The sequence below is a fragment of the Microplitis mediator genome, chromosome 1 (genome assembly GCF_029852145.1).
Source record: "Microplitis mediator isolate UGA2020A chromosome 1, iyMicMedi2.1, whole genome shotgun sequence".
Lineage (NCBI taxonomy): Eukaryota > Metazoa > Arthropoda > Insecta > Hymenoptera > Braconidae > Microplitis > Microplitis mediator.
The window spans coordinates 22,798,354-22,816,205 of record NC_079969.1 but is presented as its reverse complement, the minus strand read 5'-3'; the positions used below and the strand labels follow the sequence as shown (position 1 = coordinate 22,816,205).

General features: G+C 30.7%; 1 protein-coding gene across 2 annotated transcripts; it reads left to right on the top strand.

Annotated features, from left to right (window-relative positions):
• The first annotated feature begins 12,457 nt into the window (after positions 1–12,457).
• LOC130671106 (cytochrome P450 4C1-like) lies at positions 12,458–17,852 on the top strand. 2 transcript variants are annotated; one of them, XM_057474811.1, is made up of 13 exons: positions 12,458–12,613; positions 12,835–13,088; positions 13,178–13,287; positions 13,373–13,463; positions 13,552–13,743; positions 15,209–15,302; positions 15,382–15,484; positions 15,555–15,660; positions 15,739–15,848; positions 15,921–15,989; positions 16,714–16,882; positions 17,154–17,336; positions 17,408–17,852. In XM_057474811.1, the coding sequence occupies exons 2-13, from the start codon at positions 12,920–12,922 to the stop codon at positions 17,596–17,598; spliced, it is 1,587 nt and encodes a 528-aa protein (XP_057330794.1). In that variant the 5' UTR covers positions 12,458–12,613; positions 12,835–12,919; the 3' UTR covers positions 17,599–17,852. The 2 variants fall into 2 exon arrangements, with proteins under 2 accessions (XP_057330794.1, XP_057330802.1); XM_057474819.1 differs by lacking the exon at positions 12,458–12,613 and having other exon boundaries at positions 12,820–13,088.

Genomic DNA, 17,852 nt, shown 5'->3' with positions numbered 1-17,852 from the left:
TTCAAAGTCGCCGAGCTCCGAAATTTTTCCATAGATCGGCCGATGCCTGGTTTGCAATGATTGGCCGATAAATGGCTAACTATACTGGTCCGTGTATAGTGAATCATTGGCAGTCGTCTTTTTGCTTATAAAAACGGCGCAAGATAAACCGCCGATCGTTGGCCAACGGTTTGATCGAGTGCTCTTGATACCAAGCTTTGGCCGATGATTGATAGCCACGATTGGCCAATGCTTGGCACACCGTTATCATCCGATATTTAGCCGATCTTCGGCCGATGCTTGAAAATTGGCAGCCATTCATGACCCAGTAATGGGCCGATTATTTTTTTTTTGTATGGAACAGGAAAAAAAGAGACTTTAGAAATTATAACCCGGAACCTGGTTGTCAATACAGGGTCTTTTAACATTTCTGACGATAAATTTTATAATACGTGTCATAAATATTAACGTTTACGTTACGATTTTTAAAGTTCAAATATTAATTTTTCTTGCATAAACAGTAAATTTTAATATTTATCCTACAGTTATTTATATTTTAATTATAAATCAAAGAATTACTATTAAGAACGTATTTACTGATCACTTTATCATTATATATTACTTGTCACTTCTCAATTTATATAGTTCATTTTTTTCCGTGTAGTTTTTTTCTGTATATATTTATTTAATATCTCGAACAACAATTTTTTTAATTCATTATGAATTGTTTATATATATGTATATATTTATTTTTTTATTTTGCATATGTTTCTTTCATGGGTTTTGAGTGGTATAGAATGGAATATTCGATACAGACGATACAGTTCTAGCTGACAGGCTGGCACAGCTAACACACAGCCTCTGGGTACCGCCTCCCTGTGTGTCTGTCTGTCTCAATGTTTTATTGAAATCCATCGCAATATCGGACTTGCTCACGCTCACGCATCACGAACAGAACATTTTGAATATATATATATATATATATATATATATATATATATATATATATATAGAATGATCTGGCAGCGTCGAACTGCTGACTCGCCAATGTAAATGTCGAAATGTCATTGACAATCTATTTCTACTTCTTTTTTATTTTATTTTATTTTTTTTTTAAATTCCTTTTCTTTTATATTTTCACTTTACTTTTATATTTTATTTCATTTTTTCAATTAGGCACAGTGCCTTTAAATATCCCAAATTTCGAGGACTCTCTCGTTTTCGTCTCTCTACTACTACGACTCTTTTACCTGTTTTTTTTTATACTCGCCACTTAGCATTGCTTTAACCTTTCGTACCTTGAGCTTACACTCTCAAACTTTTTTTTATTTACACGTCTCGGTGAAGAACTCTTCACCTATGTTGGATATCAATTTATAAATATTTTTTTATTATATATGAAAAAAATAAAGTCTAGACGGCTTAATTACTTTTTTATCGTTCATTAGCTTTTAGTTTTAGTTTATTTTTTTTTACTGACAAAAATATATATGATTAATTATTTTTTTACAGTAAAGATACGATAGTAATTAAAAAGTATATATTTTATTTTAAATATAAAACATGGTAACGTTATTTCGATTAAAACATTTTAAAGTTTTTTATTTTTTAATGATTTATTACTTCTTAAAATTCCATTTTTTTTCATCGAATATACTTATCTATAAAATGGAAGTAGAATAATCTAAGACTGAGCGTACACAGTCGTTATAAAAAAAGTTATAAATTTTTTTACAATAAATTTTTATTGTTACATTTCTAGAATACCAAATTATTTTTCCCTCAATTTCTCTGCATACTTATCTACTACTATCTAATCATACTGCAATTTTACTCTGTTGATATGCCGTCAAAAAAAAGTTATTTGAAATGAAAAAATTTGATCTGTTTTAAATAAAATAAAATTTTAAGCCCCACACTGCAGAGGAATCTTTACGGTAAAACACCTTGTCATAGATTGCCTACTTCTTCGGAATGAAAGGACACAAGCCAGACTGCCAGCGGACTACGAAAGCATCTTCAAGACCACTGAACAACGCAAATCACTCATAAGATTCAGTAAGCTAATTAATATTTACCGTAAAATCTAACACTATTGTCAACCTCTTGTAGTCCCTCATGACCTACACATCTTGCTACAAAAAATATCTCTTTTATTAAGAAATAATAAATTTCGAACAGAAAAGTTGCTTAAACTAATGGATAAATTTCTTGGGAGAAAAGATATGCGTGGAGGAGAGGGAAGTCACCAGAGCAAGGCAACAGCAGCGGGAGTAGTTCGGTGCTCGCCGCTAGATCGCGTCCACCTCTTGTTGTGTCCCTGGTAAGAAACTTATTTCAGAATTATTATATTCCAAGCTTGAGAACTACTCTGGCATGAGCACTTCTTTGTTGTTCGACAGAGTAACAAGTATCATATTTGATTGTATTATAGAATGTACTAAATTACATTATGACATTAATGTTAAATATTAATGTTTTCTAAAATAATTTTTGTAATAATAGAAAAACATCAACTATATTTTTTTTTGTGAGGTGATAGTCATTTTTTGTTTATCTCATAAATGCTGGCTATTAAAGATACTTGAAGAACTTCTTCGCGCCACCACAGAATTCAAGAATTGGCGTTTATTGTTACGCCTCTTCAGCTTATTAATTTGTATCTAAAAATTTCTTTCATTTGCAATTCGCGCCTGAAGATCTCTTTGCATTCTTATACTTGCTGTAGATTCAGCGTGTCCAATAATTGTTTTTTATCTTGGCTGGGTCATTATGCACCTGAGTAATGATCTGCTCAACTCCATTCTGTGTTTTGGTCATCTCGACAACTTGTTGAGACAAATCAGCATTCTACTCAGATGAGTAAGATTCGATAACTGAAAGCTTCACTACACGGGAGTCAGGAGAAAATTTTTTCTGATTTTTTCCAGAGTCAGAAATCTTTGATTTACGAGGAAATTACTAATGATGACTTATCGTTATATTTCCTGACCACAACCAGATATTTTAGGATGAGGAGTCTTTTGTCATTTTAACACAAAATTATAACTGTGATAAATAAAAACGATAAATATAATTGCATAAAAAAATTATTTAATTGTTTTGTTTAAAAAAAATTACTTCACAGTTCGAAATCCCGGCACTAGTAATTAAGATCCAAGTAGACTAGTCAACTTATTTATGAAAAAACTCTAGATTTTTATTTGCAAATCGTTTGCGGAAATGATGAAAAAAATATCTCAAGGGTCTTATGATAAAGAATTGATCAAGGCTTGAGCAAGCATGTCTCAAGTTCGGTAGACCTGAGTGTCTTTTCCTACCCATGTGTCTTACTTCACATCAGCTCGAAAATCAGCGAAGTTTGGTGAATTTATGGTGTCAACAATTGAAAAAAATCTGTCTATCGGTTGACCCTGCGGACCAGCCACGACTTCCCGCGGTTTTCGAGCTCCTTGAGCTCTTCGAGCTCGAAAATACATTTGTGTGTTATTGTTTTCGAAAAAAAATCCGATAGTAATAAATATTATCTAGATGATTGTATAAATCATCTATATTGTAATATTCATCATATTTATAATAATTGTTACAATCCTGTATGTTAACTAGAGTTAATTATTATTAATATTCTAAATAGTTATATTTATAATCCAGATGGTAACAATTACCATCAGAAATTATAATTGTTACCATCCTGATAGTAATTGTTACGAAATTTATTGCAGAAGTAAATATTATTATCTTGAAAGTAAATATTACCATTCTGATAGTAACTGTAACGAAATTTATTTCAGGAGTTATCATCCAATAATTATCAATTCTATTAAAAAAAATTATAACACTAACTATTTTTGGATTGAAAAACGTTCCAATCATTCTAGATGATTGGAATTAACAATTTAGCATAATAAACACAATTACTTAATTTTCTGAGTATATAACAAAATGATGATGTGGCATCGAGTATTGGTATACAAAAAAAAGTTATAAGATAAATCGATATAATATGTCTTCCAAAAAATAAAAATAAAAACAATAATATTGGAATATAATAGAAAAAGATAACAAAAGACACAAAATTTAAATTACATACTTCATAATGTACTTCCTAAGTATGAGTTTCTTGTATAATACTGTGTAGTAAAAAGTAAATTTACAAATTCGCATTTGTACTTGACATACATTTACATGTATATAAAAGACAAATGTTGGTGCTTGTATTTTCATTTTCAGTGACTCCAGTGTTAAAGCTTGCGAACCTTGTTGTTGCTCTATTTCCCGAGAAGCGTGATACAATAGTTCAAAGAGATCTCACGGGACGTAAATGCATCTAAGGCTCATCTGAGACTTGTTGAATTAGTGTGCAGATAAAATACCATGCCATTACATATATAAATGTCTTTTAGTTAAACACAAGGTTCCTTGTTGCCTATCGTATCTGTGTTTTTTGTCCTAACTTACGCTATTTCTTCTTCTTTTTTTTCTTTCTTCCACATTTTATCAACACTTAAACGTTTAACTTTCGACCCACGACTTCCAGAGACGACCCGAACTGCCAGACCCCTGCTGCGATAAATACATAAAAGAGCTTGCGTGAAAAACAACCCTAGACAAACTAAAATATGACTCTCTTAATATAAAGAGATATTCATTACTTAAACATTTTTATAATCATGAAAAAATATTAATTATCTTCAAATATAATCAAATATTTTTTTAACACATATATAAAAATGTCGAAAAAAATTAGAAAGTGACGTTCTTTAGATGACCCTAAAGTTTATAAAGTCAAAAGTACACAACTCAATTGCCTAAATCATATGAAAAACATATCCAGAAATATATGCTGTCAAACGACAATACTAAAGATATGTCGCATATACACTATATTACCCAGACATATATATTTTCGTGCGGGATAGAATAGGCTAAAATAAATAACAATTAAAATGTAAATATATATACATATAGTGACTGATGTGCACCAAGAAAAATTTACGATAATAATTACACTATTTTATAAAAACTATTTCCGTTTCGTATAGAAACAGTATTTTTGAAATTTCGAGTACAGAAATAACACCCATACTAATTGTGGTAATTATTCCTATACGATACTGAAATAGTTACTATGAAATTATGGTAGTCGTTTCTAGACCATTACGGTAATGACTCCCATAATGTAGTGTAGAAATTATTATTATAGTATGGAAACGATTACCATAACATTATGGTAATGATAACTATAATATTATGGGAATAATATAATTATGATATATAGCCTTCATATTCATGTGCACCTAGGAACGGTTTCAATATGGATATAATTTGTTCTTATTCGCCTATGGGAACTATTCCCATGAGTATTGCCATCATTACTATAACTCAATAACCATACGACGCATGAACTTTTACCATAAAATCAAGAATTGATCCTATAGTTATGCGAATGAATGAATATTTAGTCAGCAATTCGTCCAGTCGATTTTTCATTCTCAGCCTTGGCTGTGAGCGAAGCATTGATCCGAGAACACATTAACAACTTGCCCGTTATCAATTCTCCTATAATGCATCTGACTCGAAGCGAAGTTGAAACAACTTTAGTATCTTTGGTATATGCATATATTCGTATGTAGACACTGCGGAATTGGTGACTTTGTACATGCACTACACGTTTATAATGAGAAAGCGTGTTGTTGTTGCCTACTGTTAATAAACAGCCAACGGAGTGTGAATCCATTGGGCAGGCCTAAATTTAGAGAGATGCATCTAGCTTCTCTATTCACTGTAACACATAATTCAAGCAACTGTATAACTAACTTCTGAGTTATTCAAACGCAAACGATAAGTTACTTCCACACGTAAGTCTCAAAGTGTCTAATGGAGAAGAAGATAATTTCTTGAATTCAAACATAATCAAAAAATCTACTGACTTGTCTAACGTACCTACTTCTCATTATATATTTTCCAGTACTAGCGATTCTACCAAATGCTCAATTAAACGATTCATTTTTGAACTTCGATGATATTTCATTAGAGACGTAACAGACTTTGACATTCATATTTCGAGGGCTAATGATTAAGAATACATCAGTTCTGTTTGAAAATTAAAAAAAAATACTTGGATAAGTCAACATTTCGAAAAATTTGGCTTTACCTATACAAAAAAAAAAGAATCGACCCATTACTGGGTCGTGAATGGCTGCCAATTTTCAAGCATCGGCCGAAGATCGGCTAAATATCGGATGATAACGGTGTGCCAAGCATTGGCCAATCGTGGCAATCAATCATCGACCAAATCTTGGTATCAAGAGCACTCGATCAAACCGTTGGTCGACGAACGGCGGGTAGTTGTGCGCCGTTTTTATAAGCAAAAAGACGGCTGCCAATGATTTACCATGCACGGGCCAGTATAGTTAGCCATTTATTAGCCAATCATTGCAAACCAGGCATCAGCTGATCTATGGGAAAATTTCGAAGCTCGGCGAATTTGTATGGGTAATCTGATATTTGAAAGAAACAATGAATGCATATGAAAATTTTTTATCAACTTTCTGATATTAAAACAATCAATTTTTAAAAAATAAATGAATACAGGAACTTGAGGGTGTCATTTTTAAAAAAGAGATTTTGGAAGTAAGATAATTATTTTATCAAATGACTTTTTTTATTAATAATTTTTTAGAGTTGTTCTGTAGATTATTTCATTGATTTTCTGATGTTCATTTGATTAGTATCAATGAAACCATCATGAAAGTATCTTATAATACAGAGACTTAACGTACAATATCATAAAGTACATCCGCGACTCTTATCCACATCAGTACGTTCGACACGTTGGCGTCATCAGTATCAGGTGGTTGCCGCAACGATAACGCCAACGTACCAGCAATTGCGTCTGAGTGTTACACAATATTTGCTGACGTGACGATAGTGGCCGTAGTATAGCCAATGACAGGATTTAGATATACCAGTACTCATGTCACGATCCAAATCGAATGATGGAGATCTGTACGAGATCAAACTGAGATGTGTATTGGTATTCTTAAGTACAACAACCATTTTCGTATATCTAGACTTTGTACATACTTTATTCATGGATATACAACAACAAAAAAATTAAAATTTAGAATACAAAATCTCTACATGCATGCACTCAAAAATAAACCTTGCAGACACGATCAATTTTTTAATGGACGCTGTCATAAATTGAGAGTAAATTCGAAGTGAATATGGATTGTATTTCAATCTGCATTCATTCCATCGTGAAGTTCCGGAATTTTTTGAAAAATTACTCAAAACTAGAGTTTCCATTCCCCCCCCCCTTCCTTTCCAAATAGAGTTCACTCCGAGGGGACTACATAAATAAAAAACCATCCCCCACTTTTCACTTTGAATTTATTCCGTATTCACTCCTGATTTAATCTGCATTCGATCCGCAAATTTTTAATAATATACAGAATATTGGAAAAAAAAAATTATACACGGAAAGAAATTTATGGTAACTGTTCCTAGTACGTTTAGGAAATATCATCCCATACCATTATGGTAATGATTACTTGGAATTATGGGATATAGGCCCATACTTTCTGGAGATTGTTCCCATAGATATGGGAACAATTCCCATTATTAAGGTAACAGTTCTCATATCGCATGTGAAAGAATTATGGTAATGATTACCATCATATTATGGTAATCGTTGCCATTATACTATGGTAAAAGTTACTGTAATATTATGGTAACGGTTACCATAATATTATGGTAACGGTTACTATAATAATATAATAATGATAACTATAATATATATGGGTGCCGTTCATATATTGTAATTGTTACCATCAATTTCTTTCCATGTAGTTCCTTATTTTTTATTTAAAATATCGTATAAAAAATGACGTTGCAGCAAAATATAAAACTTTTTTAATTTTGTGAATAAGTGACAGGACAGCGTAACATAGTAGAATGTATGAATAAAATGAAATATGATAAAACAAAATAATAATGTCGGTAAATCAATGTGTTTTCATTATTGGACCAAAAGTAATCACAAAACAGACACGATTGATAGTCTGGGATAGGAAATGTGAGATAGTCTCATTGGCTAACAATGGCGAGACAATGTAAATAACTTTTGTCTACTCGTGAGATGAAGTGAGTGAGAGAATATATCCAAGTTACGATTTATACGCAGATATATTTGGACAAACGCAAACAGCCTAGCAATAACTCCAAACATAAAATTGATATCTTTCCATCAATCCGAGAATTAGATTCTGATGATAGTATAGTCATGATTTACCTATACTGTTATGGACACTTTTGATTATTTTATAAAATAAAAAAATATATATTATTTCTGATAAAATTAAGGGAATAGAGCATAACTATATATATAAATTGTAAGATACGAGCACGAAAAAATAAATATAATTAAGCCTCAACGGTCACACTTCCGGCACGAATCATAACGATCACGAGAGCTCTTGACGTCTTTTGATCATCTGTAGAGATAAATCTTATCACTACATTTACGAAAAATTTTCTAGAATTATTATTTGAACATTTTTGTGAATGTTCGTACCGATTTATATCATGAATTTTTTTTATTATAACAAAAAAAGGAAGATGTAACTTTTTACATGAGAATGGAAATAATTGTCAATTTCTTAATATTCTAAACTAACTCTTGTGGTCAATCAGTAGGCAATAAATCTACTCTAACATAAGATAAGTACTCTAAGATAAGAAGAGTTATTCAAAAAATTGAAAGAAAGTTTTTTCACAGGATTTTAAATTTTCCACAAAAAAATATTGAGATATTCGAAGTTATAATTTCGAAGATTTCGATACAGAAATTTGAAGTTGAACTTGCCTAGGGTCTTCTGCACTTTATCGTGCGACCGTTGAAAGTTAATAACTCAGTAAAATTTTGGATTTTGACATAATTTCATGTTTGTTTATTTTTTATTTTTTATTTTTTTTTCAAAGTGTTTACGATAACTTTATAGTTATGTCAAAAGTATGTTGCTAGAATGTTAATGTTTGAAAGTTATAACCGTCTTGGAGGAAGTTTCGTAATCATTGTGATTTCATACCTACGTGCTGGAATTTCGAATGCAGATTATTCAAACTCCTAACTAAATGCGACGAAGACACTGAGAACTTCAAGTTAAATGGAAACATTATGGCTATAACTACATTTGGTCAAAGAGCGAGCATACAAAGTCATGGATATTGATTTTTACAATATACATTAAGAAATGCATGGCTATGAACACCATGCTGGTATGGTCTCAAGGCACATACTAAAATAATGAAGTATTCCAAGACAGTATTGTAACAAGTCCCAGAAGTATGGCGTTATTTACTATACTGTATAGTACTGGAGCTATTGTATTGCTCACACGTATGCATAGCAGGCACGGCTAAACAGGATGGCCTGAGAGCCATACTACAATGCCGAGGGCACAATGCTACTAGTTTTTCCCGCCATAATTTCTGGCGTGTCAATCAATGTATACTATCGTATTACCACCAAAGCTATATAAATGTCGTTAGACTAGGTTTATCGGCCAGAAGCAATGTGGATACGGCAATGCAGTATGGGCCTGACGGCCATACTGACAATGCGGGGCCCGCGACAACAATTGCCAGTGTTACTATTCCCGCAATGGTTGAATCATATATGCATACAATTTTATAACCTATAAAAATATTCGATACCATACAGTATGGCGTTCACGCCCATACTGGCATAGTGATATCCGCAAAATATTTCTTACCGTGTACTTAATGAAGTTTAAATGCAGGTATCATGAAAAATTTTCAACTTTCTGCTGTGAAAATTGGACATCATCGAAAAATAAGGAAGTGTTTATTTTTACCCTGGTTATCGAAAATCGAATTTTTAACTCATCAGATATCAACTAATTTATGATTCTGATTGACTTTAGTGATTGTTCCCTGAAGGGATACCGTATATTCACTTTACCATTTATATCTATATGCATTTGTTATTTATCGTACGTTGAAACCAGGAGTCTTGTTTGGCTGTCAAACCGCACTCATGTGGCTTGAGGTTAGTTAAAATTGAAGTACGTCAGGATAGGAATAACTTGGACGATGAAATGAGGATATCTGTGTTTACGTCTATACCAGCGGTGAAGAGAATATTAGAGGGATTGACATGACCGTAAAGATCCATTGAAATGGATAGTAAACTCAGTCGAAACAGTTTCCTTAGAATGAAAACAAACTTCTGTATATTTCGTCTATAATATGATGTTAATCATGAAGTTAATGAATGGCAGACTGGCGTCGTATCGTAGCAAAGTTTCCTGAGAGTCATCTAGTGCACACTTCAGACTATCACGGAACACAAATTAGGAGGGTTTTTTATGTTTTTTTTCATTTCAAAGGTTACTTTGAAATGAAGAGAAGGTCCTGAAATTTTTAGCTCGATATTTTCCAAAAATGAGCTGACGTAAAAGTCAAAAAGTCGTATCTTTTAGTATACGGAAAAGTTACGGAGAAATTAAAATTTTTCGATTTTCATGCTAATGTTGATCATTTCCGTACGTGAAAACGATCAACAAACATGATCATAATTAATGCTATTGTTTCAAATTGTTATTTATTTTGTAAGTATATACGAACTTGAAATATCAACATTTACTAAATAAATAAATATATTTTGAAAATTAGGGCAAAATTATTAAATTTCCTCTTTCGATGAGTCAGATTTCACGACCGAAAGCAAAAGTATTTAAAAATGTTATATTTTAATAAGATTAATTTTTAACAAATTTGAAATAAACTTGAAAACTTGCGCAATACAAGAAAACAATGAATAAATAAGAAGTCTTAACTTTCGAGCGTTGATCTTATGAAAGCGATAAAAACAAATTTTATCATTAAAAAATTTTGAAAATCAATAACAGCAATAAATTACTGGTGGTGGGGTAGGTGCCAGCGTGGTTTACCAAATTACACAATTTGCGGATGTAACGATAACGTAGGGCAATGGGAAAAAGTTTTTTTTTACCTCTGAGCTTTAAGATAAATGGCCTAGACGTCGAGTCGCATTTTTCTTCACCACCGACGTAATTACTTATTGGTCCACAAGTTCATGCAGGTAAACTTTGCGTATTCCCCCTTCACTATTTGTATATTTAAACAGGATCCATTGAAAAATGGGAATGTGATAGATGAATAATACTAAATTTTTTTTTTTTTTTAAATTAACAAATAGACCTAACTAATCAGTTATGCGAGAAAAAAATCAATTGAAATGAAACGTATAAAGGCCGAGCATAATTTTGCAGCAACTATTTAGAGATTTTTGTTGGATAAACGTCGCGAGCGCTATCATACTTCTTATTTTTAAGCCGTAACAAATTCAAGTTCGTAACTCGGACAATAGAGATTGTGTCATCTGATATAATAATAGACTTGATTATAGATTATGATATTTCATTAATCATATATATATATATATATATATATATATATATATATATATATATTAAATCTCAGAATCCAATCAAGGTCAAGAGTCGGAAAATTTAAATTTGAATTACCGCGATGGTATTACTTTAGGTCTATCAATTCTAGATTTTGAGTTGATTATTTTTGGAACTTTAGAAAAATTCAAAAATAAAATAGTTATATATTTTTTGGAATTTTCAAGCGAAAATAATTCGATTCGAAAATTTTTCTGGTTTGAAAAACGTTGATAAAAGGCATTAAATCTGATTATGAAGGTTTTTTGACTCTTCTTAGAACTGTTCAAGTACTAGATCAGGAGGTCGAAAATTTATTTACCCTGTATTGTATTAAACTTCCAAAAATGATCATCTCGAAAATCGGAATTGTTTCAATTTCGAGATTTACTGTTATAAACCTTTTTGGAAATTTTGGGAACGAATTTTTTTTACAGAAGACCATATAAAAATTGATATATTATAATGATCTTTGTCTAAGTATTTTTATAAAAAGCGACCGTTAGATTTTTTTCTCATGGGGATAACTTTACATGGTTTCATACCTAACGAACTTCGAAAATTTGATTTTTTGTAAATTTGAGCTTTGGCGATTTGAACCTTGATAAATTTGAACTTTGGATAATTCAGTATTTCTTTCATTTGTTATTTATTATTTATTCATGCATAAAAGTCCAAATTTACCAAGGTTCAAGTTGCCAAAGTTTTATTTTCAAAGTTTATTAGGTCGGTCACCCTTTACACAACATCAAGATACCTGTTCCTTACGATGTCTTCGTAAAAATTATTTCAAAAGATTCTTCAATGATCAACAATAATTAATTGAAATGTTCATGAAAAAATACGCAACATTGAAATCCTACTCAAGATGACTGAAAACTAGAAATGTCAGGGTCACAGCAGACTCAGACAGTCTACTGCAATTGGCATTGCATGCAACGAATGTCAGATAGTAACGAACCGTGATATGAACAGTGCGATAAATAATTTATTAGTTTAATAATAAATAAAATTCCGCTCCATAAAGTCAGTTTAAAGAAATGATCGAATTTTATAATAAAATGTAATTAAAGTGAATACTTTCAGCAAAATAATAACGCGTAAATAATATAAATATAAGAGACACTTTGTATGATGTAAGTATACTATAAACTCATAAAAAATTTAACGATTTACATGAAGATTTAAGAATGCATACGGATATAATAATATATAGCATTCGATGTATAGTAAATATAGAAACGTAAGTCTACATTTTTTGCTTTCGATGATGTAAGTCATCGATGTATACAAAAAGGGGACTCAATACTTCGACTATCTGCTACAGTATATATTATCACTCTTAATGACTGTGTAGATTTCAGTCATGTCACAACTGTCTGCACTCGATGGTCTATTGAAAACTACATAATATTTAATGAAACAGTCGTTCGCAAGTCACAATGGACACTGCATTGTTAATTACATCGATATTATTGGTCGTTGTTCTATTATTAGTCGCGTTACATTTTTGTATCCATGGTAATAGAAAAGGATATTTTTGTGACAAAATCCCTGGGCCGAAATGGTATCCAATTCTGGGCAATGTTTTAGACTTAGCGGTATCTCCTGGTCAGTATAAATTTTTTTAAATTTATACATTTGTTTTGCATCAAAAATTGATAAATTTTGAGTTTCCGTTCATATTTTTTTTTTATTAGAAAACTTTTGGAATTTTCATCGTCGTTTAGCCAAAGATTTTTATCCAGTTTACAAGTACTGGCTTGGAACGTGGCCTGTTGTTAATATTTATCATCCTGATGATCTGAAGGTAAATATATTTTCACGGTACATATTTATTTAACCGACGAGTTTTCTTATATTTAAAGATTTATGTTTTTATTCTATTCTCAAAGGTACTATTCGGTAGCTCGAAAAATACTGAAAAAAGTCTATTCTACGATTTTCTACGTCCGTGGTTACAAAATGGACTAGTCACTAGTGAAGGTAGATTTCATTTTGAAAATTTATTTTATAGTAAAATCTGCTGTTAATAAAATATTTACTATTGATTAATTTATTTTAATTTCTCGAGGAAACAAATGGAGAGGAAGGAGAAAGATCCTGACTCCAGCATTTCATTTGCACAATCTTAGTGAATACATGGAGTCTATAGTCGACCATACGGACCGTATGATTAAAAAACTAAAAACAGAAGCAACGTCGGATGGAGTTATCAAAGAACTTTTACCGTTACTTTCAACGCACACTCTTAATATAATTTGCGGTATTATAAAATAAAAAGCAATAAATTATTAAAAAAAAAATATTTTAAAAAATTGCACTTATAGGTTTTTTAATTTTCTACATGTGCATTTTTTAGTTTTTTTTTTTTTGTAATTTATTTGTTAAAAAAATAATCGGGAAATTTTTAATTTTCTCACTTCAAGATCGTACCATTTTTAAGCCCGAAAATTTTTTTTACTTTGTGTTTAAATATTTTCAATTACAGTCCATAGAAAAGAATAGAGCAATTTTTACGGCCTGGGTAATGCGGACACTTTGACATTTTTAAAACAAAACTAATTTTTTTTTTTTTTAATTGTCATCTAAATGATTGAACTGAAAATTAAAAATCTGAATTTAAAATGAATGAGCCCTTATAAAAAAAAAAAATTTGTTTCCTTGAAATTTTTAAATTAGCCGCACTATCTTGGCTGATCAACTGACCTAATTTTTTTAAACAAACCGTAACTCAGAATTAAAAAAAAAATTTCTCAACACAGTAATTGACAAAAATAAAATTTTTGAAATATGAATTGAATCATGTTCACAAGACTTCACTGGAACTAAAAATACTAAAACATCGATTTTGAGAAATTTGTTTCTTACTGTATTTTGAAATTGGGCAGCCGTGGTGTCCCCTTATAATTCAGTGAATTATAAAACTACACGAAAAAAAATAAACTTTAAAAACTAGTGTTTGAAATTATAACCCGGAACCCGGGTGTCAATATGGGGAATTTTAACATTCCAAATAATAAATTTTATAATACACTGTAAAAAAATTTTTGGACCCACTGTAGTGTAAATGTCTTGGTGTCAAAATTTTGGTTTGAAAATTACACTAAATTCGGTGTTAAATCTAGGCGGTGTGAATTCAAAATTTTTACACCGTCAAACGTGAAAATATATAATTAATGATAATTTTGCGTTAATAAAATTAATCATAAAAATATTTAACTATTCAAAATAATATTTAATATCTAAATAAAATTAATGAAGTTATTGATTAAGTTGTTAAAAATATTCAATGATCGTTTGTTGCTCATTAATAAAAATTACAACGAGTAACACGAAATGGTGTAAAAAAAGTAGATTACACCGTGTTAAAATTACACGGATGGAAAATTTTCACCGAGAGAATTTAACACCGTTATTTCACACTACTCGGCTATGTAAAGTTCTCGGGGTCCATTTTTACACCGAAATTTTTTACAGTGTACGTGTCGTCAATTTTTTAAGTATCAGTAATGATTTTTAAAGTTCAAATGGTAATTTTTCTTACATAGACAATAAATTTTCATACTTATCCTGTAATTATTCACGTTTTAATCATAAACGAAAACATTACTATTTAGAATGATAGTATTTACTGATCACTTTATCAATATATTACTTGTCGTTCTCAATTTGTATAGTTCATTTTTTTCCGTGTATTTTTATAATAATAAGCATATGAATGCAAACAGAATCTGCAATGGGAATTACCACCAAAGAGAATGATCCTGATAGAGAAAATTATAAAATGGCGGTTCAAAGAATCGGAGAAATAATGTACTACAGGTAAATTAAACGTGTCCAATAATTTTTTTCTAGTAAATAATTAATGATCAATGTCTTTGTTATTTATAATTAATTGCAGGAGTTTTAGACCATGGTTAATGAATGCTTGGATTTTTGGACTGACGGCCAAAGGTCGGGAACACGCTGAATCATTAAAAGTGCTTCATGACTTTTCTGATAAAGTATTTACGATTAATTTATTCATTAACGTTTATGATGAATAATTATCATAATTTGCGCTGTCATGTTTAGATAATCAAAGACCGTAAAGAATATCATGAAAAAACGGGAGGAAAATATTTAAATGATTTTATGATGACAACTGGTGGTAATACAAGTTCCCAATCCAATGGAAGCAGTGAGTTAAAAATCAAACTACGTCGTATTGTTTAAATTTATATAAAAAGTTATGATTATAATTCATATGATTACGCAGCAAAACGTAAGAGACTCGCTTTCCTTGATCTTTTGATCGCCGCTTCAAAGCAAGGACTCGGAATTGATGATCAAGGTATGAGAGAGGAGGTTGATACTTTTGTTTTTGCGGTGAGTTATAAAATGTTAAATGGTTCGATAAAACTTCATAATTGAATGCGATTTATATGATTTTATTTTTAGGGTCACGACACTACTGCTATGAGTTTGTTGTTTACTATTTTACTTTTGGCTGAGCACAAAGACATTCAGGTTCATACACTTACACTACAAAAAATTACCAATCTTAGCTATTATTATTAGTTAATTATAATTATAATTATCCGAGTCAAAATATTAGACGTAAATTGAACGTTTTGAACGTAAATTGAACGTTTTGGACATTAAAAACTCAATTTAACAGCTTTTAACTTATTCAAAACGTAGATTGGAGTATCATAAATTGAAAACGTATAACTAAAACCTATTTAGACTTACAATAAGAAAACATAAGCATACCGAAAAATTTTTTTTATCGATTTTGTACTCCTGGATTATAATCACGCCAATTCCCTAAAATTTTGTCCTCCGCCTTTGTGGCTCTTAAATAAAAAATTCGTATTTTGAAAAAAAAATTTTTTCAGTTTCATACTTCTATCTTTAACACTATATATTTATACCTGTTCATATATTATGATATCAAGGTTATGAAAATTGTGATTACAAATATTGAAATAAATTAATTAATGTTATCATTAAACTAAAATCATAACTTATGAAATTACCAATTGTTTACGAACCAAAATACAAAAAAATCGCTCAATTTATTTTCAAAACGTTAAAAACGTTTAATTCACGTTTAAAACGTTAAGAACGTTCAATTTACGTTTAAAACGTTAAGAACGTTCAATTTACGTTTAAAACGTTAAGAACGTTCAACTTACGTCTAATATTTTGACTCGGGATACATTAAAAATAAAATATAATTTTTCTAAAGGCGCGAGCAAGAGCAGAAGTTGATGAAGTATTTAAAGAAAGCGATGGTAAATTAACTATCGATGAAATTCAACGTTTCACATACTTAGAGTGTTGTATAAAAGAGGCTTTGAGACTTTATCCGAGTGTACCTGTTATATCAAAGACAACTCAAGAAGACACGCAATTCAGTACGTTATATATTAATTAACCCTTTCCCGGTTGACCTTGAATCCCTACTCTTAATTCGGATTGTACGTCTTCGTTTTCAAGTTAGAGAGCACTATCTTATTTAGTAGAGAATGGGCAGAAGAAATAGTAGAAGGGGGAGCATGTATGCACTAATACGATTGAACTGATACTCACCCAGCCTTACACCGAGACTCCAAACCGGGAAAGAGTTGAATCTGCCATCAATATCTCCAATTACTATTAATTAATATATTTAATTTTTTTTTTCAGAGCATTGTTTTGTACCGAAAGATACTATTCTACTTATCTACCCTATTGATACTCATCGTGATCCAAACTTTTGGCCACAGCCGGACATTTACAATCCCGATAGATTTTTACCATCAGAACAATTGGAGAAAAGACATCCCTTTTCTTTTATTCCATTCAGTGCTGGCCCTCGTAATTGTATAGGTACATTGTTACTACACGGAAAATAAGTGATGCTAGAATCTGTATCAACTGATAAAAATTTTTCATTTTAGGACAAAAGTTTGCAATGCTTGAATTGAAGACCTTGATTGCTGGATTGCTCCATAACTTTTATTTCGAACCTCAAGATAGCGCAGCATGTGTACGTATTGTACCTGATCTTGTAATCCGACCCGCACATCCGGTTTATGTTAAATTTGTACCGATCGTTAAAGAAGATGACAATTTTGATACATATCTTTGATATTAACGTATTATGATATATATTTTATTACTAACAATGATTAGATTAGTAGTTAATAGAGAATTATCTTCAGTGCTCAATTAAAAATAATTGTAAGATAGTTAATTTTTTATGTAAGAGATAATAGGATTTAAATATTGCTCACACATTAACACTTTGCATATATATTACACGAAATTAAGTTTATATAGATTTTATGTAGAACAATTATACATTGCACATAACTATAAAATAAATTTCTAAATATATTGATA

Coding starts and splice junctions, on each gene's coding strand:
- LOC130671106 (XM_057474811.1), top strand. CDS start 12,920: ATGGACACTGCATTGTTAATTACATCGATATTATTGGTCGTTGTTCTA. Junction 13,089..13,177: donor AGACTTAGCGGTATCTCCTG/GTCAGTATAAAT, acceptor TTTTTTTATTAG/AAAACTTTTGGAATTTTCAT. Junction 15,661..15,738: donor TTCCCAATCCAATGGAAGCA/GTGAGTTAAAAA, acceptor ATGATTACGCAG/CAAAACGTAAGAGACTCGCT.